At 37.2% G+C, this 25097-nt stretch overlaps 1 protein-coding gene across 4 annotated transcripts in view; it reads left to right on the top strand.

The window, feature by feature from the left end:
• Positions 1–25097, top strand: part of scai (suppressor of cancer cell invasion) — a 171117-nt gene that overhangs the window by 116038 nt on the left and 29982 nt on the right. For 3 of the 4 annotated variants that reach the window (XM_077542791.1, XM_077542792.1, XM_077542794.1), the window contains 6 exons: positions 4470–4571; positions 8826–8904; positions 19513–19612; positions 19896–19977; positions 20371–20443; positions 24898–25071. In XM_077542791.1, coding sequence (XP_077398917.1) covers positions 4470–4571; positions 8826–8904; positions 19513–19612; positions 19896–19977; positions 20371–20443; positions 24898–25071 — 610 coding nt within the window. The remainder of the gene's footprint in view (positions 1–4469; positions 4572–8825; positions 8905–19512; positions 19613–19895; positions 19978–20370; positions 20444–24897; positions 25072–25097) is intronic. The other variant, XM_077542793.1, reaches the window with a different exon arrangement.

Consider the following 25097-nt stretch of genomic DNA (forward strand, 5'->3'; position numbering starts at 1 on the left):
ATTCACTGGGTGTCAGTATTATGTGATTCTCCTAAAGCTACAGTTACTACTAATGGGATTATATCTCAGAGCTTTACTTTACAGAGAGGCACAAGACAGGGATGCCCACTATCCCCTTTATTATTTGCAATATTTATTGAGCCACTTGCATTAGCCATACGCCAGGAAAGAAGGATTCAAGGAATTCACTCTGGGGTAACAGAACATAAAATTAATCTATATGCCGATGACATCTTACTTTATTTAGAAAAGCCGGCTACTTCGCTAGGGGAAGTATTTAACTTAATAACTAAATTCTCACAGTTATCAGATTATTCTATTAACTGGACAAAATCAACACTTCTACGTATTACAGAAAATTCATGGAACCCTGCAAGCCAGGACCCACACTACTCATTTCCTATAGGTAATTTAAAATACTTAGGCATAAAAATCTCACCTAAATTAACTGATTTAATTCATTTAAACTTTTCTCCACTTCTGGATAACATTTATAGTGACTTGGTGCGCTAGAATAATCTTCCTATTTCTCTAATAGGACGAATAGCCACCATTAAAATGAAAGTTTTACCCAAAATAAACTATTTTTTCTCAATTATTCCATTTAAACCTACGGCTAAATGGTTCCAGTTGTTGGACTCAGCCGTTACAAAATTTTACTGGAATAAAAAAAAAGCAAAGATTAGTCTATCTACTCTTCAGAAAAGTAAATCCAAAGGTGGTCTAGAGGCACCAAATTTTATGTACTACTATATAGCTAACCAGCTACAATATATCGTTCTATGGGCACAACCCAACAGAGTCACTAACTGTTGGTTGGAACTAGAACAGAAGGATTGTAATAACCTCAGATTTCGAGATTTACTCTTTATTACAACATCGATTAAGCGTCATAATTGTTTTAAAAACCCAATGATTTCCGCCACCGTGACTGCCTGGTGGAAGGCACTAGAATTGACAAAAGCCCAAGTGGAGCCCTGTGGACTTTCTCCCCTATGGCATAACCCCGACTTTCAACTTAACAACCAACCGTTTCATTTAGCTGTGTGGGGCAGAAAGGAATTACACATCTCCACCATCTCTTCTCAGATATGTTTATATCATATACATCCTTGCTCCAAAAATACAATATAAAAAACGGAATTTTTTTTAAATTATCTACAAGTTAAAAATATGATAAAGAAAAAAATTCCAACACTTCGGGGTACGCTCCAACCGCCTGTTTTAGCTAAAGATATTAACAAGCTTTCTCCGACAACAACAAAAAAACTTTCAAAAATATATAAGTTACTTTCATATACTGATAAAATGTCTTTATCCATCTCGAAATGGGAGACAGACTTGTCTATAGCACCGGAACCTGACTTTTGGATTCAAGTTTGTGAAAACGCATTTAAAATGACAAAACACACAAATTTACAACTTATCCAATGTAAAATTATTCACAGAACATACATTACTCAATAAATGATGAAGAAAATGGGACTCTCAGACTCCGACATTTGTCTCCAATGCTTACAAAACACTACAGACACTTATGTTCATGCTTTATGGTTATGTACTCCGGTTATGTATTTCTGGACTAAAGTCTTAGAAAAACTTTCCACTATTTTGGACTGTAGGATACCTTTATCTCCAAACTTGTGTTTGCTAGGTGACCTAACAACAACTGACTTACCACATAAACAATTTCAATCTACACTTGTAGCCCTTACTATCGCTAAAAAAACAATTCTTGTTAACTGGAAAAATAAACAAACTCTGAATATTGACCAATGGTCTAACCTCCTCATAAATCACATTTTAATGGAAAAAATATCTGCCTCAAATAAAAACCAAATATCAAAATTTATAGAAACATGGTCTACGTATATAGAATTTTTTAATTCTGGTTACTTAATTCTGTCTGTTAGCGAGAGCCACTACATCGTGATAACTTACATTGATGTTTCTGCATTTGGCAATTTATTATTATATTATATTATTAGTATGGGATTTTTTTTAATGGGCTTTAGGTGAACTGATGAATACACACACGCTCGCACACACGCACGCACACGCACATACACATACTCACCCACATACAAAAAAAAAAATATATATATATATATATATGTGTGTATATGTATATATATGTATATATATTTAAAAAAAAAAAATGATTAATTTTTTTTTTTTTGTTTGTTTTTTAAAAAAAAGGAGAGCAATGATGATGTCAAATCGAATGAACAATACTGAGCTCTCCTGGAAAAGAAGAAGAAAAAAAAAATACTAGATGTAGATAATGTTCTTATATTGACCGCTCACCACTGATAAATGAGTACACCCCCTAAGAAAAATAACACTTTAAACAATACTGTATGTCAATGAAATCAAAAACAATTTTCAAAATATTGACAAGACTAAGTTTGTATAACATCTGTTTAACTTATAACATGAAAGTAAGGTTAATAATATACATTAGAGAACAGAATTTTCCGTTTTATTCCAATAAGGGTGATGCAAAAATGAGTACACCCCACTAAAAGTCTCTGGAGTAAAACCCAAAAAGCCAAAATTTTAGACTACGAATGTCTACAGCTGAGTCTATTTATTCATTACACAGGTGTCAAGCAGACTGTTGACTATAAATGGGTGTTACTTAAAGAAAACACTTTCCCATTTCATGCTGTTAGCAATGGCACCACACAGAAGAGAAATGTCACAGGACCCGAGAAAGAAAATAATTTCTTTGCACAACAAAGGGGATGGCTACAAGAAGATCAGCAAAGCTTTACTCATCAGTCAGAATACTGTAGCAAAAGTGGTACAAAAATTTATCTCACAGTGACGTCTAGGTCATCCACGGATGTGAACAACTCGACAGCAGCATCTTCTGATGAGAAGGGTGGAAGTAAATCAACATCTCAGTTCACTGCAGTTATCTAAGGAAAAAAAAGCCAAACTGGGGTAACTATTTCCCGTGACATAATACGGCGTACACTGCAGAGGGATGGCATGTATGGATTCCCCCCACAGAGGAAGCCTCTCCTAAAGCCCAGGCACAAAAAAATTGCGGCTAGAGTTTGCCAGGGCCCATGCTGACAAAGATGAAGACTACTGGGACTCTATATGCTGGAGTGATGAGACCAAGATAAATGTTTTTGGACCTGAAGGCTTCAAAACTGTATGGCGTCGCAAAGGTGAGGAATACAAGGAAAAATGCATGGTGCCTACAGTGAAACATAGTGGTGGTAGTGTACTCATGTGGGGTTGCAAGAGCTGGTGTCAGGGAGCTGCATTTCATTGATGGCATCATGAATTCACAGCTGTATTGCTCAATTTTGAAAGAAAAGATGCTGCCATCACTCCATGCCCTTGGTCGTCGTGCACTTTTCCAATATGACAATGAAATTAATCACACATCTCAGGCCACTGTTGGATTTCTGAAGAAGAACCAGGTGAAAGTGCTTCAGTGGCCAAGTATGTCTCCTGATCTGAACCCAATTGAACACCTATGGGGAATTCTAAAGAGAAAAGTTGAACATCACTCTCCATCCAGCATCCAGTCTCTAAAAGAGGCCATTCTTGAAGAATGGAAAAAGATTGATGCAACAAAATGTTGCCAGCTTGTTCATTCAATGCCTAGAAGACTTAGTGCTGTGATTAAAAATCGTGGAGGCTATACAGTGTAAAAAAAATTTGGGGTGGGTTGTACTCATTTTTGCATCACCCCTATTTGAGTAAAAGTGAAAAATGTGTAATCAAAGTTTTATTATTAACCTTACTTCCATGTTATAAGTTGTATAATGATGTATGATGTATATTAAACTTGGTCTTGCCAACATTTTGGAAATATATATGTATGTATGTATGTATGTATGTATGTATATATATATATATATATATATATATATATATATATATATATATATATATATATATATATATATGTAAATGTGTATACATTTCCATGTCATGGCACAAAATACAATCCCTGAGGTCCCAGGTAAGCCCACTAAATCCCAAGATTTGTGAAAATATACTAACAAAAATAAATACAGTAAAGACATTATGTAGATTATGTAAGTTTTGAAATGATTGAATAATGATTTTAATTGTGATTTTAATATCAATTAAAATAGGTATTATTTTTATTTCTTCCATAATTGTCCAGTTCTACCAGCTTGCAGAAACATATTTGACCAATGATTTTTCTTCAAAAATGTTCAATTATGAACTGAACTATTTCATTTAAAAATTTGTGAGCTGAATTTTGAACTAGTTCGCGTAGAAAATGAACATTCCCAACACTGCACCACTGTTATTTTTGATAAAAAATATATTATAGTTTGTATGGTATCACTTTGAAACTGTATATATCATGACTTAGATCATCAGATCACTTATGACAAATTTATGCTAAAAATAGAGGTCATTCCTAACAGTGTATATGTTTTCTTGCTACTGTGTATTTCCTCTCTCCTAAGGAACCCACTGAGAAACCTGCCAAACGGGAAAACCCTCACAAGTATCTACTGTACAAGCCAACATTCAGCCAGCTTTTTACTTTCTTGTCTGCCTCCTTTAAAGTAAGTGTCGACCGTCATCATTATGCACAATCTAGTAACAGTTTGAGGACTGCCATAAATATCTGATTAAATGCGACAACACATGTAACCCAATATAGGGGTGGGAGTCAAACCTTTATTAAAATATTGGAAACAAATTTAACTGTATTAGCGTGGCTTTACACACGCTGGAAATGTCCACATTATTTTACATTATCCTATTTTTTATTATTATTAAATTAACTGCCCTGCCTAACCAATCGGAGATGCCATGTAGAAGGCATAACAAGACTTAACAAACCCTTAAAACTAACTAGATCGCCTTATGAAGCCCTTGCAATATTTTTTACTCCTCTTGTTAGTGGTCTTGGTTTAAAGATGCTATGGATATTAATTAAGTTTCCACTGCATCAACCAAGAATGCAATTTGGAGTAGTTAAAAAATATCACAAGTGCTTCATGAAATCTGATAGCAATCAAATGGAACCAAGCTGGTGTATTACGCTAATATAGCATTTAATGCTAATCTAATGTCATTAACCAGGGCTAAGCTAACAAAAGGGTCATGATTATTTAGCGTTACTGTACCTTACCTTGATAAGTTTTTTCAGATTGGACGGGGAATTTTTGTAGGCGGCTAGCTCGTGGACTTTTGGTTTACACAGGACACAATGCATTCGCCATAAGTCGTTCTTCGAGCCAACCAATGTAAACATCTCCCGCAGATAAGGCCATGGGTGGGCGGCCAGCTGATTCGCTATCTCCTTCTGAGTCGAGTACATAATGTTGACAGTTTCAATGTCCAGCACGTCTTCTCGCGTCATCTCATAGCTTGAGATAGAGCCTATCACAAGCGGGGATGTCAGCTGGGGACCGTGTTTAATGCATCATATGATTGGCCGAGCCAGGAACATCGACGGTAGCTTTTGTGCTAGGTCTAATCTCTTTTTTAATCGTTGTCATGCATGTAAAACAAACGTACCGAGTAATGACCCTCTGTTTTAAAAAATGTATCTAATAAAAAGTACAGATACTGTTTTTAAAATGTAACGGATAAAACTAAATATTATTCTAAAAAATAAATACTCCGTGAATTACAAAGTTCTGGAAAAAACTACTCAAATAATGCACACAAGCCCGATAATCCACACGCCCAAATGCTAGATGTGCCAGATGCCAAATGCGCGCGTGGATCTGCTAGGCAGAATATTGGTGCCAAAAGTCATGTGACCATTATCCGTAGTTGTAGAATAGCTTTTTTCATACATGAAGGATTTTTTTTGCACTTGAAGGATATTTTTCCATACTTGAAAGATTTTAGTTTGTACTTGAAAGATATTTAAAAAAATAAACAGAGATAAAATCATTTGGCATGATTTTAACTCCATAATTAGAGGAGTGTGAGATGTCATAGCTTGTCTTAGAAAGAGGGAGACAGGCTGGATAGTGGCTCTCGAGGACTGGACTTAGCCACCCCTGTCTTATTTCATACCACGAGCCCTGGAGAGGCTGTTCTGCCAGTTCACCCATAGTTGGCAGCGATGCTCCGATAATCTTACGTGCCTTTACAGCTCTGACAATTAACTGCTTAAGAAAAACATTGCTGAGCTTTTGAAGACATATAATGCTAGTTTCCCAGATAGAAGTTTCTGATCAATAAGATCAAAGGCGTTGCTGACGTCCAAAAATGCAACTCCTACACACTGCTTTGTCAATTTGTTGCAGCTCTTCATGAGTTAGAGATATAAGTGAGCTGAGCTAGTTGAATACCCTTCTTCTTCCTTGAGCATCAGACTTAAGGTTGATTCACTTAAAATAATTCTGAATCTGTTTAAACATAAACCTCTCCATCATTTTACTCTCGACATATAAGGTGCTTATGGGTTTGCTGTTTTGCCCAGTTAGTGGTTCTTTTGAATTTTTAGCAAGAGGAACAACTTTTGATATTTTCCACGAACTTGGACTTGAACAAATAAAACATAAATTGAAAATATGACATAAAGGCTTGACCACTGATTTAGTTGCAACCTTTAGAGGTTTACCAGCAGTATAGTAAATTCCAGAAGGTTTATCACAGTTTATAAGTATTCTTTGAAAATGATAATTCTCATCAGATTTAAAAATATATGAACAGTTGTTATCAAACATAATTTGTTCTTTTATTATTGATTTTGACAGTCACTCACTTGGGACATTTAATTTCTAATGATTTTCACTCTTTTTTTTCTCTTTTTTTTTACAGTAATTATTGAAATAGCTTGCAACTTCAAAAGGTTTAGTCATAAATGTTTCATTTACATCAATAAATAAGGGCATTTAACTGTTTCTTCAACCCAACAGTTAATTTATTGTTTTTCATATTTGTTTACTATTTTTACCACATTTGTGAAATTCATTTTGTTTGTATTTTTTTCTTTTGCCTATTAATTGAATGACCGAAAAGCTTGCAAATCAACAACACAACAACAGTTTTTCTTTCAATCAGTCCCTTTTTCCGTCTCAAATCACTATCCAAGCAAGGAGACCTTGTAGATCTGACAGTGTTCTTTTTTTTTTTTTTTTTTTAATTTTTTTTTTCCTGAGAGAGAGCTCAAGTTCTGAAAAAGATTTGTACATTCTTTTGTAAATGACGTTATGTCTTGCTCATGATACTTTCTTTTTAAATGCCAGAGCCATTATATTATGATCACTGAAGCCAACGGGTTCTGAAATTATATTTATGCACTTTTTAACATAATTTGTATAAATATGATCAATACATGTAGCTGTAGTTAACTCATCTCTGTTCATTTTTATCCTTGTAGATTAATTTACTATATGGTTCAGATTTATATATGCTAATTGTGTTACTCAGATTTTTTTTCATTGAACAGTTCAGTTCAGAAGACCAATCAATATTCATGTAGTATAAACATTTCATGCGTATCAGTGGCCTTGTGGATCATTGTACTGTTGATATATTGTTGCTTTTTTTTTTGAAAAAGTAAAAGTGAGATGTTTTTTTAAGCTATGTCTAAGTATTTTTTAGTTTAAAAAAATCACACACCTCTGACAGTATAGATATATATGTACAGGGAGTCGTCGTACGCGACCTATGTCGTTTTGACTTTACGGTGCCCGTGCCTTGTCCGTAGCACCTTCCTTTTCATTATTTGCCCACAGTAATCACGCCATTTTAAAGTTATTTCAAGTTGTGTTGTTGTTACCTCCAGCAACAGACGTCCATTGAGCAGGTCGGCTCACCATCAGGTGCGTCACATTTCCGTGTTTAAGTTTGAATTAGCTCCACTCTGCCGTCCGTCAGCAATGAATGTCTGTGCAGAAACACGAAATATTGGTTCCGGCTCTTCCGGGTCGTGCAAATATGTTTTTTAAAATTACTGTACAAAGTATTTTGATGTAAATATCGATTTTAACGGTGAAATCCGATTTAAGTCGAAATTCGGGTTATATCGCCAGCGTAGGAACGGAACTCCGCCGTAATTTTAGGACTCCCTGTACTTGTATGTTTGTATTTATGTACGTACTCATACTACATAGGCCTTCTTTTTTAAACATTATTTAACCTGGAAAATCCCATTGAGATCTACAGATCTCTTTTTCAAGGGAGTCCTGGCCAAGAGGCGCAACACAACACAACACAACATTACGTACAGTTAAAACAGTAAATTAAAAACAGGTTAATGACTTCATTTCCAGATCCTTTAAAATGGCATCAAACTGAGACAAAGTTATGATATCTGGAATTTGAATTGTCATTTGTAAAAAAATCCAATCTGTAGGTGCTTGATACTGAAAACCCATCTTTCCTTTCTCTGTCCTGACAGTAGGGGCAGTCAGTAAGTAGATGTCCTGAGAACGAAGAGAGTAAGGTCCAATCTGAATTTAAACTTTCAAATATGGAGGGAGTAACCCTATGAGTCCCTTGTAAATAAATCTGTACCAGTGTGTCAGCCGACGAGTGTCCAAAGCAGGCCATCCAACCCGGGATTACAGTTCACAATTTGTGGACCGTAGTTTGTTATGAAGCACAAGGAGGCATGAAAAACAGAGTCCAACATATGTAGAGCTTTGGCTGAGGCATGTGAGTATAAAAGGTCTCCGTAATCAAGCACAGGAAAAAATGTTGCGGCCGCAAGTCTTTTCCTTGCTTGGAAAGAAAAATAGAAACTTAAGGCACAGCTTTTTTACAAGACAATCAATGTGAGGCTTAAAAGACAATTATGCATCAATTATTACCTATTGTGTATTTTTTTTAATTACTTTTAATTTCAGGAATTGCCAGCAAGCAGTGTTCTACTTGTCTACCTGTCAGCAACCGGAATCTTTCCATCTGTAAATATAGAAAGTGAAGGTAAGTGTATTTTTGGCTACAGGGTTATGAAGGACCAAAACTGCCAAAAATAAAAAATAAATAGAGCTGTCAAACGATTTTTTTTTTTGCAGATTAATCAGATCTTAAAATTTTGATTAATTGCTTAATTAAAAAAAGCCTTTTTTTAATCAACATTTTTTTCCCGCCAAATTTGAAGAGCACTGGTTATGTGTTCATTATTTTGACATTTAATGTTATGAGGACGTCTTCAACATTTTTTGATCCACTGCACATGCTCATCCTCCTCTTTTTCTAATCAGTTTATTACTTGCATAATTTAAAATGGAAAAAAATGACCCCAATATTTAAACATGAACAAATATTGTAAATGTGATACGCAAACATTTATTAAATGCTATACTTTAATGCATGTAATTATGTTTATTGCTAAAACACAACCCGTACTACCTTAAACGTAGCCATTCGCTGTCACGCTAAAGGATAATCTATGGTCAAAATTAATAGTGCGATTAATCTACGTAAAACACAACCTGTGCTACCTTAAACGTAGCCATCCGCTGTCACGCTAAAGGATAATCTATGGTCAAAATTAATAGTGTGCTTAATATACATTAATTTATGATTCGTGTGATAATTTTTTGTGATTAATTAATCAGTTAACGCTTTAACTTTGACAGCACTAATAAATAAATTACTAAATAAATGCATAAATGAATAAAAGATTAGAAGAATAAAACAGATATAAAAAATATAATTAAAAAATGTAATGCAAGAAATAAATATAGCGTATTTTCACAACTATAAGGCGCACTTTAAAGTCTTAAACTTTCTAAAAGAGGTGCGCCTTGTGTGTGGACCATGGTCCACACACAAATCTGACTGACTGTGTGAGAGGACTTCCCGCACACATTGCTTATATACAAGAAAGGCGGACCTGACTGAGGACAGACATGATAGCACGGAAGAGTCAACTTGGTGGTGAGTTCTCCAGTCCCTCCTCTCCCCCTGCCCCTGCCCCACGCCCACCCCCACGTGTTCGCTCTGCCAATTGTGATTTGTTGTGTTCAAATTTATGCCATGGCGCTAAAGCATGCATGTTCAGTGAGCATAAGTCTTCTTTTTTTTCTTTTTTGCCTGTTTCAGATCTTAACGAGCCACTTACAAGTTGATTGTTTGATTGACAGCTCCCTCCAAAATAGAGCAGTCTACTCGCACAGGGAGTGAGGGAGATGGAACATAACAAATGCAAAGGGGTGTCCGGGCTAAACTACTACATACAGTAGTGTATTGTTTCCTTTTTTTTTCTTTTGTTTTTTAAAATGCGTTATTGAACAACATGCACTTACAGCAACAGACATGCAAAAGTCACTTTGAAGTCTATACAGTGTAGCTAAACAGATCACACCACATACAAAAGAGACCAGATAGTTTTTTGCCACGCATCACCTTTCCTTTCTTTTCTCCGTGACTCAAATGCGCACATCTCTCAGCTGCTGTGAAAAATAAAGTTCGGCAAATAAATGCAGAGCTTGCTATCATTCCGGGAGGCTGGCGAAAACAGCTTTACCAAGACTGAGAGGCAGCATCGTGCAAGTTGTGCCACAATTTGTCAATGGATCGTGAATGCTTGGGCAAACACAAAAGCTGGCATCATTTTCGATGAGACTGGCGTGTTTGATGGAGAACTTGCCCAGTTTCTGATACAGAAGATCATGAGGACTATGACTGATTTGTAGATTAGGAATGATCAAAAGCAACGTGAGTACATTGTTATATACTTCAAGTACAACTGAACTCACTGTTTACATTCAACACTGTTACTTCAACCAAACTCACTTTTGTTCCGCTCGCTGCCTTTTTTAAAAACATGCATATGTTTTAGCATGACAGCATGCTACCATATATTTTGAGCCAGACCGTGCCTGCACCCAATAGTGCGGTGCGCCTTATGTGTGTGTTTAACACAGAAATAGCACCAGTAACTGTGACTGCACCTTATAATGCCTTATGGTCGTGAAAATACGGTAAATGGAAATCAAAACTATATATATATATATATATATATATATATATATAAATATACACACACACACAATTCCCAAAAAGTTGGAACACTATACAAATTGTGTTCCAACAACTATACAAATTGTGATTAAAAAATGAATGCAATTATGTGGAAGTGCCAAATTTTAATATTTTATTCAGAATAGAACATAGAGAACAGGTAAAAAATTGAAACTGAGAAAATCTATCATTTTAAGGGAAAACTAAGTTAAATTCCATGGTGTTCCATGGTGTCAACAAATCTCAAAAAGTTGGGACAAGGCCATTTTCACCACTGTGAGGCATCCCCTCTTCTTCTTACAACAGTCTGCAAACGTCTGGGGATCGAGGAAACAAGTTTCTCAAGTTAAGAAATGGGAATGCTGTCCAATTCTTGTCTAACACGCGTCTCTCTAACTGTTTAACTGTCTTAGGCTTTCTTTGTTGCACCTTCCCTTTTATGATGTGCCAAATGTGCTCGACAAGTGAAAGAAGTGGACTGCATTTCAATAGCAGGATCCTTTTCCTTTTCTTTTCTTTTTCTGAGACACCTCAGTATTTTTCATTCGGTAATCTTACCGATTCGACATATCATCATCATTGCTCTCTTTTTTTTTTTTGTATGTGCGTAGTATGTGCATGTGCATGTGTGGGTGTGTCTGTGCATATGGTCATTCGTGTGAGTGTGTGCTCATTAATTCACCTAAAACCTATTAAAAATCCCATACAGTTCACCTAAACCGAATACTTTAGAATACAGCTAGAGTCGTGAAGTTGTCAGGAGACTCGAGGAAGGATCAAAGAAAAGTGAAATCCAGCACCGACCAGACATCACCTACTACCCACCGGGTTACCAACCAGAATCTATCACCAACCCCAGAAACATCTAAACTGCAACAAATTAGGTCGACCTCAGGAGACCAAAGGAAAGACGGAGGAAAGGAAGGAAGAATAGATGAAGCAGAGTGAGATCCACAGACATCAGCCTCCACCGATTCAACGACCAGATGAAGAGGCAGATTGTCTTTGAATTTCGGTAGATGCTGGTGTGGTAGATCTGGCATGCATGAAAACCTCCACCAAAGAGGGGAGCCGTTGACCCCGGCCAGGACAGAGCAAGCACAACCCTCCCGGCCCCACAGCGGCCACCAGAGCCAGGAGCGCCCCTCACCCCAACACGGCCTGCGCCCCAAGCCCAACGCAGCAGAACGGGGCACGGCAGGCCGACCAGGCACCTCACTGGCCCACAGCCCCCGCTGGCATCAACTGGGTTCCTGACTATAAAAACACAACCATTAGTTACAAATTGCCAAATACAGAACCAGCAATATAAGTTATCGCAATGTGGTGGCTCTCGCTAACAGGCAGAATTAAGTAACCAGATTTAGATTAAAATGCAGTACCCCGTCCTGCTGCGCTGGGTTGGGGGCGCTCCTGCTCCTGGGTTTGCTCCTGGGGGTTGTCCCTTGGCGCTGCCGTGGCCTGGGGGGGCCCTGATGTGTTGCGCTTGCTCTGTCCTGGCAGGGGTCGACGGCTTCCCTCTTTGGTGGAGATTTTCATGGATGCCAGATCCACCACACCAGCATCTATCGAAACTCAGACACAATCTGCTTCTTCCTCTGGTCGTTGAATCAGTGGACGCTGGTGTCTGTGGATCTCACTCTGCTTCGTCTGTCCTTCTTTCCTTTCCTCAGTCTCTCTTTTGGTCTCTTGATGTCTCCCTGATTTGTTGGAATTTGAATGTTTCTGGGGTTGGTGAAGGACTCTGGTTGGTGGCCCGGTGGGTGGTGTCTGGTCGGTGCTGGATTTCACTTTCCTTTCTTTTCTTTGGTCCTTCCTCTGGTCTCCTGACGTCCTCATGGCTCTGGCTGGGTTCTGAAGTGTTCGGTTTAGGTGAACGGTATGGGATTTTTTAATAGGTTTTAAGTGAACTAATGAATACACACTCACACGCACATGCACATACACATGCTCATCCACATACAAAATAAAAATTGATTTAAAAATATATATATATATAAGAAAAGAGAGAGCAATGATGATGACATGTCAAATCGGTAAAATTACCGAATGAACAATACTGAGCGCTCCAGAAAAAAAAGATAGTAAGTGCTACAAGTGTAGATTGAAATTGTTTACGTGGTAAGTCAATTGTTGTTAGGTCACCTAGCAAACACAAGTTTGGAGACAAAGGTATCCTACAGTCCAAGAAAGCGGAAAGTTTTTTTTAAGACTTTAGTCCAGAAATACATAGCCGGAGTGCATAACCATAAAGTATGAAAATAAGTGTCTGCAGTAATTTGTAAACACTGGAGACAAATGTCGGCGTCTTAGAGTCCCATTTTCTTCATCATATATTGAGTAATATATGTTCTATGAATAATTTTATATTGGATAAGTTGTAAATTTGTGTGTTTTGTCATTTTAAATACGTTTTCACAAACTTGAATCCAAAAGTCAAATTCCGGAGCTACAGACAAGTCCGTCTCCCATTTCGACATGGGTAAATACATTTTATCAGTATACGAAAGTATAGAGTTTTTTTGTTGTCGGAGATAGCTTTGTAATATCTTTAGTTAAAACAGGCGATTGGAGCGTATCCCGAAGTGTTGGAATTTGTTTCTTTATCATATTTTTAATTTGCAGATAAAAAAAAATAAATTGTTTTTTTATTTTGTATTTTGGGAGCAAGGATGTATGTGATATAAACATCATCTGAGAAAAGACGGTGGAGATGTGTAATTCCTTTCTGCTCCCACACACCTAAATAAACCGATTGGTTGTTAAATTGAAAGTCGGGGTTATGCCATATGGGAGAAAGCCCGCAGGGCTCTAATTAGGCCTTTGTAACTTCTAGTGCCTTCCACCAGGCGGTCAAGGTGGCTAAAATCATTGGGTTTTTTAAACAATTCTGTCTGTGGTTATTACAATCCTTCTGGTCTAGTTCCAACCAACTGTTAGTATCTCTGTTGGGTTGTGCCCATAGAATGATATATTGTAGCTGGTTAGCTATATAGTAGTGCATTTGGATTTACTTTTCTGAAGAGTAGATAGACTAATCTTTGCTTTTTTTTTTTAAATTCCAGTAGAATTTTGTAACGGCCGAGTCCAACAACTGGAACCAGTGCGACGTAGGTTTGAATGGAATATTGAGAAAAAATAATTTACTTTTAATTTTAATGGTGGCTATTTGTCCTAATACAGAAATGGGAAAATTATTCCAGCGCTCCAAGTCACTGTTAATGCTATCCAGAAGTGGAGTAAAGTTTAAATTAATTAAATCAGTTAATTTAGGTGAGATTTTTATGCCTAAGTATTTTACATTACCTATAGGAAATGAGTAGTGTGGGTCCTGGTTTGCAAGGTTCCATGAATTTTCTGTAATATGTTGATTTTGTCCAGTTATTAAGTTAAATACTTCCCCTTACAAAATAGCAGGCTTTTCTAAATAAAGTAAAATATCATCGGCATATAGATTAATTTTGTGTTCTGTTACCCCAGAGTTAATTCCTTGAATCCTTCTTTCCTGGCGTATAGCTAATGCAAGTGGCTCAATAAATATTGCAAATAATAAAGGGGACGGTGGGCATCCCTGTCTTGTGCCTCTCTGTAGAGTAAAACTCTGATATATAATCCCATTAGTAGTAACTGTAGCTTTATGAGAATCATATAATACTGACACCCAGTGAAAAGACGACTTCCCAAAGCCAAATTTATTTAAAACAGCAAGGAGGAAGGACCAGTTAACTTTGTCGAAAGCTTTTTCTTCATCCAATGATATAATATTTTATATTTTTTATCATGCCGCTGTGACATGCTAATAAGGTTAAAGAGCCTCCTAATATTATTAGTAGAGTGACGACCTTTAATAAAGCCTGTTTGGTCGCTATGAATGATTATTGAGATTACTGTTTCTAGTCTAGATGCGAAAGCCTTAGTGATAATTTTAACATCAATATTAATTTGTGAAATCAGACGGTAACTTGATGGAACGGTGGGATCTTTTTCTGGCTTTAATAAAAGTTGAATTGCTGCTGTGTGGGCGTATGTAACCATTAGTTTTAATTTCTGTTACTACTCTTAAGAATAGTGGAGCAAGCATTAACCAAAACTGCTTAAAAAATATAGCCGGATATCCATCCGGGCCAGGTGCTCTGCCATTAGGCATACTATCTAGAGCACTGTAAAGCTTGTTTATAGTAAGTGGCGCATCTAACATATCTTTATAGTCAGTAGTTAACTGAGGTATATTTAAGCTACTGAAGAATGCTCAGGGTTAGGCTTGTTAGTTTCTGAGTATAAGTTGCGATAATAGTTATAAAATATTTGATTAATTTCTTCTGGTGATTGTGTGCATCCACCAGTTGTCCCTTTAATAGCCGTTATAAGAGATTTTTCCCGATTGCGTTTAAGTTGGTTTGCAAGAAATTTACCTGATTTGGTATTACATATTTTGTCCTTCATAGCGAAGGAAATATCAAACACAAAATATGATGCCCCGCCCCCATCATATTGACCTTTTGCACGTGACGTCACAGCCCTCATGGGAACGCCCCCTCCGGGATGCTGGACAGCAAAAGAACCCCTTGCCTGTATTGTAACCATTGAATCTCGTACAGCGTAAAGTCCCTTATCTAATCGATTATCTTATAAAATGGTCATATCTTGCTGTGCAGTCGATTGTACAGAAGGACAAAGAGTAAACCAAATGTTGCTCTTTATCACATACCTTCTAATGAAGACGAACAACGATTGCAGCAATCAACAGAAAGGACTGGCAGCCCACAAAGTATTGACGGATTTGCAGCGATCATTTTTTGCAAGGTTAGTAGATAATTAGTAAATAAATGTTTATACATTTTACTAGTAAACGTACACTAACAAAGATTGTAACAGAGGTGTTGAATTAAAATGTATCTTCTTCAAAACTATTAAGTGTATTTAACTGTTTAGTAACAGAAGGTAGGGGGTTGTTTTCAAATTAGCGATCTCCAACTTAAGTAAATATCACGCTCTATGAGTCCCGACTAAATGTGCAACTTCGACTGACAGACGACCTTCGTTTTAAGTAATAGATTCCATGGCTCTATGAGCAATAATAACTTTTAATTTGTAAAACAACAGTCACTAAGTTACTAAGTTGCTCCGGGTCACGTCTACTTCCATTCAACAATCATTTTCTTCCGCCGTTCGTCATAGGGCAGTCACGTGATCACGTGACGTCGGTGCAAATGGTCAATAGTATTTAGAAAACTCAAGATTTTTGTATTTTTGTACTGTAAATGTTAAAAAATTGGCAAAAATCTGACATTCAAAAATGTGTTGCTCACTGCCTTTTCATTTAAGCATCCGGGTCCAATAAACTTTTTTGTAGGTCTTGGGCTCCCTCAAATACCCCCCAAAAATTCGTAGATCTTGCTTAAATGTACAACCTGGGCTGCTTCTTTCAAAATTTCTAGGGGGCGTTAGTGAGTAATTTTTGTAAAAATCGCACAATACACGATAAAATAGTGCTCTTTTGCCAGGCCAGATGTGTGTGTGTGCCAAGTTTCATAAGTTTCAGTGTATGTTTAGGCCCTCAAAATTGGCGTTGTTTTCTTGGCGAACAGTACCTTGCCACGCCCACAAGGATTCACAAAAAGTCACAAACTTCGTGTTATGACATCATGAAGGCCTAAACACTCTTCTGAGTAAATATGAGGTAGATCCAGTTAAAGTGATTGGAGCAAAAAGTTGAAGAAAAGAATGTAAAAAATAAAATAAAAAATGCCAGTAGGTGTCGCTATCAGTACAATTGTGTGAAATTTTGAGAAGATAGGATCATCTGGGTCAAGTTAATGCAGCTTTTATTGTCACGGTAAACCATCAGACTTTGCAGCCCTGTAACAGCCATGCCCTTTGGCAAAAAGTTACAATATTTGGTGTGGGGCATGATCAACATCTTAAAGCTTTTCTGACAAAATTTCAACTGGATCCTTCAAACAGGCTCGGCACAATAGATAAAAATGACACACATGACATTTCTTGTTACCACTAGGTGGCGCTACATGTATAACCGAATATTATCATATCGATGTTTTTAGGCCGTGGCTATTAAGATGCATGAGAGGTTTGGGATTTCTTTGGAGCTTTTACAGCGGAGTTATTAAGCATATCCTCTTTTTTGATGAAGGAAATATTAAAGGGAAAATTTGAGGCCCCACCACTGTCATATAGTTTTTCAAAAAGTCAAGATTTTTTTCCCCAGTTGTTGTCCCAGGTCTTGAGATGATACATGCCAAGTTAAAAATAAATCGGATGAAAACTGTTGGCAAATGGGCCAAGAGAATGACCACAGTGAATGTGCAAAAATGGGCCAAAATTGGACATTCTAAAATTCATAGCTCCCTTCTTGTACATTTTAGGATATGGCTTCCACTGACTTTTTTGTCTCGGGGCGCTTCAAGTGCCTGCCAATTTTCATAGCCCTCGGCCCAACGTGCCGGGATTGGTGAATATTTTTCCACGCTACGGGGCGCTATATGTTATGTTGTTATGGCAACTTCATAATATCACATTTTTCGCCGACCCCGAGGAGTGTGCAAAGTTACTTAAACTTATTTTTAATGTACAAAGTGTTATTGGTATTGGCCCGGCATAGACCAGTGTACAACTCAGAAATAGACTTTGTAGGAACATCAGTCATCACATTTCTTAGAATACGGTAGAAGTAGGCCTCAGTGGCCGATTAAATCAGCCATTTTACATTTATGAACAATGCAGGACCTTAATTGTAAGTACCTGTGGAATTCGTTCTGTGCAAAAGTATTCGTTCCTCAGGGTCTCAAAACTGTGAACAAAAAAATGATATGCCATACCTGCTCCAAGATCTGAAGCCTGAATCGAGTCTATCAGTGACAAATTCTGAATCATAAGCAAAACACCTAAACACGTTTAACAACTTGTGAATCCCACAGGAATTAATCACATTCTGCCAAGCCTGGAGCGTGTGAATCAACCACGGGATTTCCCATCCTTTGTAACTTATCCATCAAGCCATTGCAGCTTGGATGGGGACCATCACTTTTCATGTTGCTGAGTATGTGTCATTGCAACAATATAGGAGAGGAGTGATCTATGCCGCATAATAATAGTTCCTCAGGCAGGGAGGGCCCAAGCCTTTAGAAGTTGAAGAGTGACGTACTTTATCCTGGGTTTTTGACCATGCCAAATAAACCTTGATATTGATGATTTATCCCATTCTTTAAATTGGTTGTCACAAACCTCCACCGGTAAATTCTTCAATAAGTAAAGCAGTTGTGGGAGAATATTCATCTTGCCTGCATGTATCCTCACACTAACGCTTAAAAAGGGGACCAAGTTCCATCTGTGTAGGTCAGCTTTAATATTGCGAGATACTGGCTCATAGTTAGCTCGAACAAGCTTTGAAAGATCACTAGTCAATTGTATCCCTAGGTATTTAATATTCTCATTTTCCCACTTTAAATTAAATTCTTTCTTCCCTTTATTATTTCTTCACAGGGTTGTGGTGGGGCTATAGTTAAGTGTCATCACCTGCTTTTTTGAAATGTTAACTTTAAAGCCGAAAGCCTACCAAAATCATTCAAGGATAGCATCAGTTCCTTAAATGAGCTCTCTGGCGTCCCCAAACTAACTAAAACATCATCAGCAAACTAGCGACCTTGTGTTCTACTCCTGATATTGGTATACCTCTGATTTTTGTATTTTGACTTATTGATTGGCCTAGTGTCTATAAATAAATAAAAAAGGAGGGGTGACATTGGACAGCCCTGCCTACATCCCCGGTTCCAGGGGGAAGCTAAGTCCCCATTGATCTTAATATGCTTGAACTACTCTAATGAACTTGTCCCGAAAACCAAACTTCTTCAACATTTTATATAGAAAAGCCCATCTGACCGAAATAAAAGCCTTTTCGGCATCCAGACTCCCTATTATTGATTGCAATTTATTCTTGTGGATATGATCCGTAATATGCAGTAATATGCATATTATCAGTTGTTTGCCTCTGGCGAATAAACCTGGTCTGATCTAAATTGATGAGGACTGATAGCAGCTTCTCTAGTCTACGGGAAAGAATAGAAGTAATTATCCTATAATCCAAATTAAATACACTGCTTGGCCGATAGCTTCCATACTCCTGTTTGTCTTTGCCCTCTTTTAGGATAACTGAAATTGTTGCCCCTCTCCAGGAAGGTGGAATTACCCCCTCCTGTAATACAAAATTAAATGTTCTCACTAATAGTAGAGTTAGACATCAGGTACCAATGAAAATCATTTAAAAATCCAAATTATTTGATGTAGTGAAGTGATTACTTTTTTTATGAAATAATTCAACTACTAACACGGTTACTTTTTTAAGCAAGTAATGAGTAACTATAACTAATTACTTTTTTTAAGTAACGTTCCCATCACTGCCCATCACAGCTGAGCCATTTTTTAGCACCTACCTGTGGGCTACTTAAGTGGTCCTTGAAGGCTGTCTGGTGCCCGTGGTCACCAGTTGGTGACCGCTGCTCTATCATTTTCAACTAAATACAACTTCATTTTCTCCATTTTTGGTAGGACCATTTGATTTTGGAGGGGTTCTCACAAATTCAAATCGAGAGTTTGTGAATGGAGAGATGATTCAGAAGAAGAGTCAGTCCCATAAAGAAATGCACTGGTAAGAATTTAACTGTGAATTAGTCATGTATTTTTTTTTTTTACTGTGAATTTGATTAAATGGTCATATTTTGAATTAAGGTGGATTTTGAAAGCATGTTGATTCAATTAAATTTAAAACTGAATTCAACATCAAAGCAAAGCACTTGTTTACTTCAAAATGTCACTTCAGCATGTTAGCAATATAAAATAGTGCTTCCATACCAGAGATGGGACACATGTCTGCACAGCAATACTGAAGCACTATGAATAATGAATACTGTACTTTTGACTGTTGTTGACAGCCTTCATCCCGGTGACTTACTTCCTTTTACTCGGAAGCCACTTTTTATTATTGTGGATTCCACAAACAGCACCGCCTATAAGGTACCCCAGCATGTTTATTTATCTAGCAAAATTATTTATGATGTGACCCTTTTTTAAATTAAAGGGGAAGCCAACCCCAACATTTGCACATGTTTTATGTAGCCCCAACTAGTCTCACCTGTTTTCTGAGTTTGGTCAAGTGACAAGTGATTGGTCATTACCTGTGCTCTGAGCAACTGTGATGTCATTATCAGTCGACTGCATGTGGCGAAATGGACGCCCCCTGAGATGGACAAAAATGGGTGGATTTTGCTGCTTAATTAATTCAGCTATATACACAGTATTAATCGGAATTCCATGTTTAGACTTGTGGGGGCGCATACAGTATATTTGGGGGTTGACTTCCCCTTTAAATGGATGTCATAATATGTTTGTTTTTCTTTTCTCCCCTAGAATTTCACAAATATGTTTGGCCAACCTTTGGTGTGTCTACTATCACCTAAAGTATATCCCAAGTGTGTACAAGGTGTGTGTGTGTGTGTGTGCCTATTGAAAAAAAGTAACAATATATATATATATTTTTCAAGCTAATATCAATAAATTCCTGTCTTGACCAGTTACATTCATGACAACTTACTATTATTACATCCCTCCATTGTCTGAACCACTCATCCCCACGAAGGTTGCGGGCGTGCTGGGGCCTATCCCAGCAGTTTTGTTGTTTTATATTTTGTTTAGTTTTTTTACAGTGGGAAAGGAAATCCTCCAAGGATTGTCCTAACCAAATATGACATCACTATTCAAGGCTCGAAATATATATATTTTTTCTTTGAGGAGCTGTTTTGTTAATCATTTATTTGAGGAGAAACGTTGTAAATTTTGAGGAGCGATTGTTTTTTGCAGGTTACTCCAAAGGACCTGAAGAGAGAGTTTAATTAAACAAAATTATTATTCCCCCTTAGAACTTTTTCAACTTTTGCCACATTGAAGGCTTCAAATAAAGATATAAAAGTGGATTTTTATTTAATAATTTTTTTATTTTGTGAAGAATCAACACCAACACCACACAGTCGTGAAGTGAAACAAAATGTATATGATTTGTTTATTTATTTTTACAAATAAAAAAGTAGGACGGGCGAAAATATTCGATGTGATGTGCAATATTAATTTTGTGCCAAACAAAATATTTTACGTTTAGCTCAAAAAGTTCAATTTTGTTCTCATCTGACCAGAGCACCTTCTTTCATGTTGTGTCTCCTGGATGGCTTGTGGCAAACTTCTAATGGGACTTTGAATGATTTTCTTTCAAAAATCTTCTTGCCACTCCATAATGCAAGATTTGTTCAGTTTGGATCTAATAATTGTCTTATATGGACAGATTATCCTAGCCTGGCAAGTCACAGCCACTTTCTTGAATTAAACAAAGTTGGTCTGGTCACTCAGCCGTTGAAAGCGATTTCAGCCCGGCTCAAAATAAACCTTGAAATCAAATTAGTTTATTTTCTGTGACGTAGTCTAAATTGCACGGAAGAGGATTAGGTTTGTTTGTTTTTGTTTGTTTTTATTTGTTCATTTTTCCTTTCGGACAATCACAGAGACAATTTACAACATTCACTTTTCACATACAATTATACCTGAAAAGAAAAAGGGCTGATGGGATGAAGCCGAAGCTTATTAATTCCCGTTCCCAGAATGCAATAGGACGCAGTTAATCAAAGTGGTAGTAATTCGTCACATATAGTTGTGTGGATTATCAAGTTGCTGATTGATGCAAAAGTTTGTCTTCCCAATAGTCGTTGTTGATCAAAACGTTGATTTGTTCTCTTGTTGATCAGTTTGGTCCAGTAGCATTGGATAGCTAAGGATAAATGGTAGCCCGCATCCAGCCTCACCCTTCAGTCGGTTTCTTCCTCGTCTCGATTTCTGTTCATCGCTGCGTTCTGACGAGCAATCATCTCCATGTTGTTCGGCTTTGTAGACAAATTAATTGCCATTCTGTTAAAGGCGATGTTGGATGCAGCTAGGTCGTTCTTCACCTGTGATATGTCGTCACAGGCCTTGGACAAGTTGGCTTGCACTCCAGTGATGGTGCTTAGAGCCACAGTGGCCATTTCCACCGCCTTTTTTTGCCCATCCTGCATTTTTCTGAGGATTCAATTCAGCCAGAGGGCTCCAATTCCTAGCAGAAGCATCCCAGCCACCAGCGTGATGAACGGGTAGATGTCTTTGACGTCTTCAACTTCGAGTGCGGCTAGACACAGCGGCCGCCATCTTCCCCAGCTATCTTCTCCAAATCCAGACATGAAAGTTCCACCCGGACATGAGCGTTGACCAGGTCCAGTTGGCATTGTTGAGAAGATCTTGTCCAGAGCCACTTAACTCTTTCACTGCCAGACGTTTTCAGAAACGGGATGTCGCCAGTGCCAGCCGATTTAAGCATTTTGACTGATCTTTCAAGGTCCACAGAAAATGTTGTGTTTGGACTATGGAAACACACATACTACCAAATGAAAGATTGAACTCTCATCTTTCATCAGAAAAAAAGTTTCTACCTTATTCCTTTCTACAGTAATCAACAATAGAAAATGGTTAGTTTCACCGAAATGCTCTGTTTTAAAACAAAAAGCGGAGAAAAAGTCATCAATGTGCTCTTTAGCGTTGGTCGATGCTTTTCGTCTTTGAAAAAAACTGCTCGAGCGTGAGCTGCTTGCAACCGGTCGCCATGTTCTCTTCCCTTCCCCAGCCATTGTCCCCTCTAGCTCCGCCTCACGTCTTCTACTGACGCCTACCCAATCTTGTCAAAAGAGAGTCATTGCTGTCATCTAGGGGCCAAAAATAGTCATTAGGCTAACTGGATCTGCTTGAAACTTGAGCTGGACTCAGCTGGCCAAGGCTTTCCTCCACCCGTTTCAAAAAAATAAAAAAATAAAAAATTGGATGACGTCTTTTAACGTCATTGGCGGCCCTCCGTAGGTTTTTACTTGACGTCTTTTAACGTCCATGGCAGTGAAAGAGTTAAAGACCAGTTCACTAGTTCCATGTTGTATTTCAGCAATCAGGGGGGACAGACTGGTAGTTGCTTTTCAAAGACGTAACAGCTCCCAAGTCCTTGAGCAAAGATAACAGATTCAGCTCTGTTTACTTTTTTTTTTTTTTTTTTTGGGAACACCAAGCCTTATTTACAATTCAGGGTTTTCACCCAGATTTTGACCTTGTGTGCAAATGTCATCATATCCAGAATGATCGATTTTCATCAGTGGATCTGTTAAATATAAGTTATTTATACTTTTTTTTCTAAAGCCAGCCAATGTCCCTGTGTTCGTTACTCCAAAATAATATTTCATGATTTACTTAATCAAATGTTTTTTTTAGATCCAGGAAAATTCCAATAGAATATCGTTTTTGAACAATCGCAACGGTTATGATTTCCATGGATTCGGTCAAATCTTGTCCAGTGGAATGATTTTTCCTAAAACTATACTGACTATCGTTTAATAATTTGTGCTTTTTTATAAATTTATGAAGCCTATCATTAAAAAGTTTTTCCAAGATTTTTGACAATTGTGGTAATATTGAAATGGGTCTGTAATTGACAAATTGGTGTAAATCTCCCCCTTTATAAATGGGGCCAACTTTAGCAACTTTCATCTCGTTTGGGAACATCCCAGTCATAAATGAAAGGTTGCATATGTGATTTAGGGGCTGTAGAATTTCGCTTATTATAAGCTCGATTAGTTTCATATCAATGCTTTGTGTGTCAGTGGCAGATTTGGCAGCGCATTTTGCAACCAAGTGTCTTATCTCAGTGTCCTTGACTGGTTCCAGAAACATTGAGTGTAAGTTCAGTACTTGAGTGTGATGAAATTGAGCTTTGGGGATATTTTCTGCCAAGTCTGGACCAATAGATACAAAAATGTGTTAAATTTATTTGCTTCCATATTTACTATTGTCTCATTATTAGCATAAAAATAGTCAGGATAACATGGCTTAGGCTTTTTTTCTGAATAATCTCATTCATGATTTTCCATAACTTGCAAGTATAATTGTTGTTCTCCTCTAACAATTTAGTATAATACTGTTTTTTGCAGATTCCTAAAATAGCATTTAGTTTATTATGATATTTCTTGTATCTAACTTCTGCCTGTTTTGTTTTTTTGGTTAATAAATATCTTATATAAGTTATTATTTTTTCTACAAGCATTTATAAGAGACTTGGTCATCCATGGTTTGTTTTTAGGATTTTATATGAAATATCTTTACTGGACAGTGTTTATCATACATTTGCTCAAGTTTGTTTATGAAACATACGCTGTATCCACGTCCATTGCATCATAGACACAATTCCAGTTTTGAGTTAACAAATAATTTCAAAATGGAGTAATATTTCGATCTGACCTAAGCCTCCTATAAAATGTCTGTGTTAGACTGATATTACTGTGATGCCATACATAGTTAGTGAAAATCGAGAGGTGATCAGTAATGTCATTGATCAGTAGACCACTCTGAGTCTCTTTTAGCATGACATTGGTGAATATGTTATCTATTAGGGTGGCACTGTTGGTCGTAATTCTAGTAGGTTGTGTGATTAATGGGTGAAGTCGCACCAGCCTTCCATAAACATTGTTTGCGCCACTCAAAATTTGTTTTTAAAAATGTTAACAGATTGATCGGATTAACAGATTTAAACGTTAACGCATTGATCATCAAACGTCGTGATTCCTAATATCGGCCTGATAATTATTGGGTCGATAATTATCGTGCATCCCATGTTTTCATCCCTGGTTGTTAGGATTGAAATATTATTTATCAAATGCTTGACTCGATAACTTTGGGCTCCCATCAAAACATTTTTTAAACTATTTTCCTAGGATTATCCATCCATCTATCCATCCATTCATTCTCTGTATCTCTTATCTTCACTAGGAAATGTTGATGCATATTCCTGTCTGACCTAAATAATTTTATTGATTACTTCTTCAGATCAGTCTCAACGTGGGAGTCTCTTCACCTTGTTCCTCTATAGCCCACTCTTGGCTTTCTTCTCTGTGTGTGGCTTAAACAGCGTGAGACAAGAACTTTGGCAGAGTGCGCAAGAATTTCTTCACAAAGTTGACCATGACATTGGGCAAATGATAGCACGATCACAAGCCATAGGTAGTATGTCTATTCAACTTTTGTGA

This window comes from Vanacampus margaritifer, chromosome 14 (genome assembly GCF_051991255.1).
Source record: "Vanacampus margaritifer isolate UIUO_Vmar chromosome 14, RoL_Vmar_1.0, whole genome shotgun sequence".
Taxonomy (NCBI): Eukaryota; Metazoa; Chordata; class Actinopteri; order Syngnathiformes; family Syngnathidae; genus Vanacampus; species Vanacampus margaritifer.